Source organism: Neophocaena asiaeorientalis, unplaced genomic scaffold (genome assembly GCF_003031525.2).
Source record: "Neophocaena asiaeorientalis asiaeorientalis breed wild unplaced genomic scaffold, Neophocaena_asiaeorientalis_V1.1 C47082647, whole genome shotgun sequence".
Classification (NCBI taxonomy): Eukaryota; Metazoa; Chordata; class Mammalia; order Artiodactyla; family Phocoenidae; genus Neophocaena; species Neophocaena asiaeorientalis.
Window position 1 is genome coordinate 1 of NW_020179262.1, and position 241 is coordinate 241.

The 241-nt window shown below is 75.9% G+C and overlaps 1 protein-coding gene across 1 annotated transcript; it reads right to left on the reverse strand.

Moving 5' to 3' along the window:
• Positions 1–7: 7 nt before the first annotated feature.
• Positions 8–238, reverse strand: LOC112391991 (sesquipedalian-1-like; the record flags this gene model as incomplete). Its single annotated transcript, XM_024733545.1, has 1 exon — positions 8–238. A coding segment is annotated over one exon (231 nt), but the record flags the coding sequence as incomplete, so codon positions are not given.
• Between the last annotated feature and the right edge of the window lie 3 nt (positions 239–241).

Here is a 241-nt window from a genome sequence, read left to right on the forward strand (position 1 = left end):
CCTTGGGCGGGAGCGCGTGGGGTCGGCGGGGCGGGAGTGGGCCGCCTGCGCGCGCGGCCGCCAACCGGTGTCCCAGCTCGCGCACCACCAGCCGCAGGTAGTCGAAGCTGGCCCGCGACAGCGCCTTCACCCAGCCCTCCATGGCGGCCTGGCTCTCGGCCGCCAGCACATAAGTGCGGGCCCGGGCCCCAGCGAAGCGCACGGCGAAGGCGAACTCCTCGGCCGCCTCCACCAGCTCCAC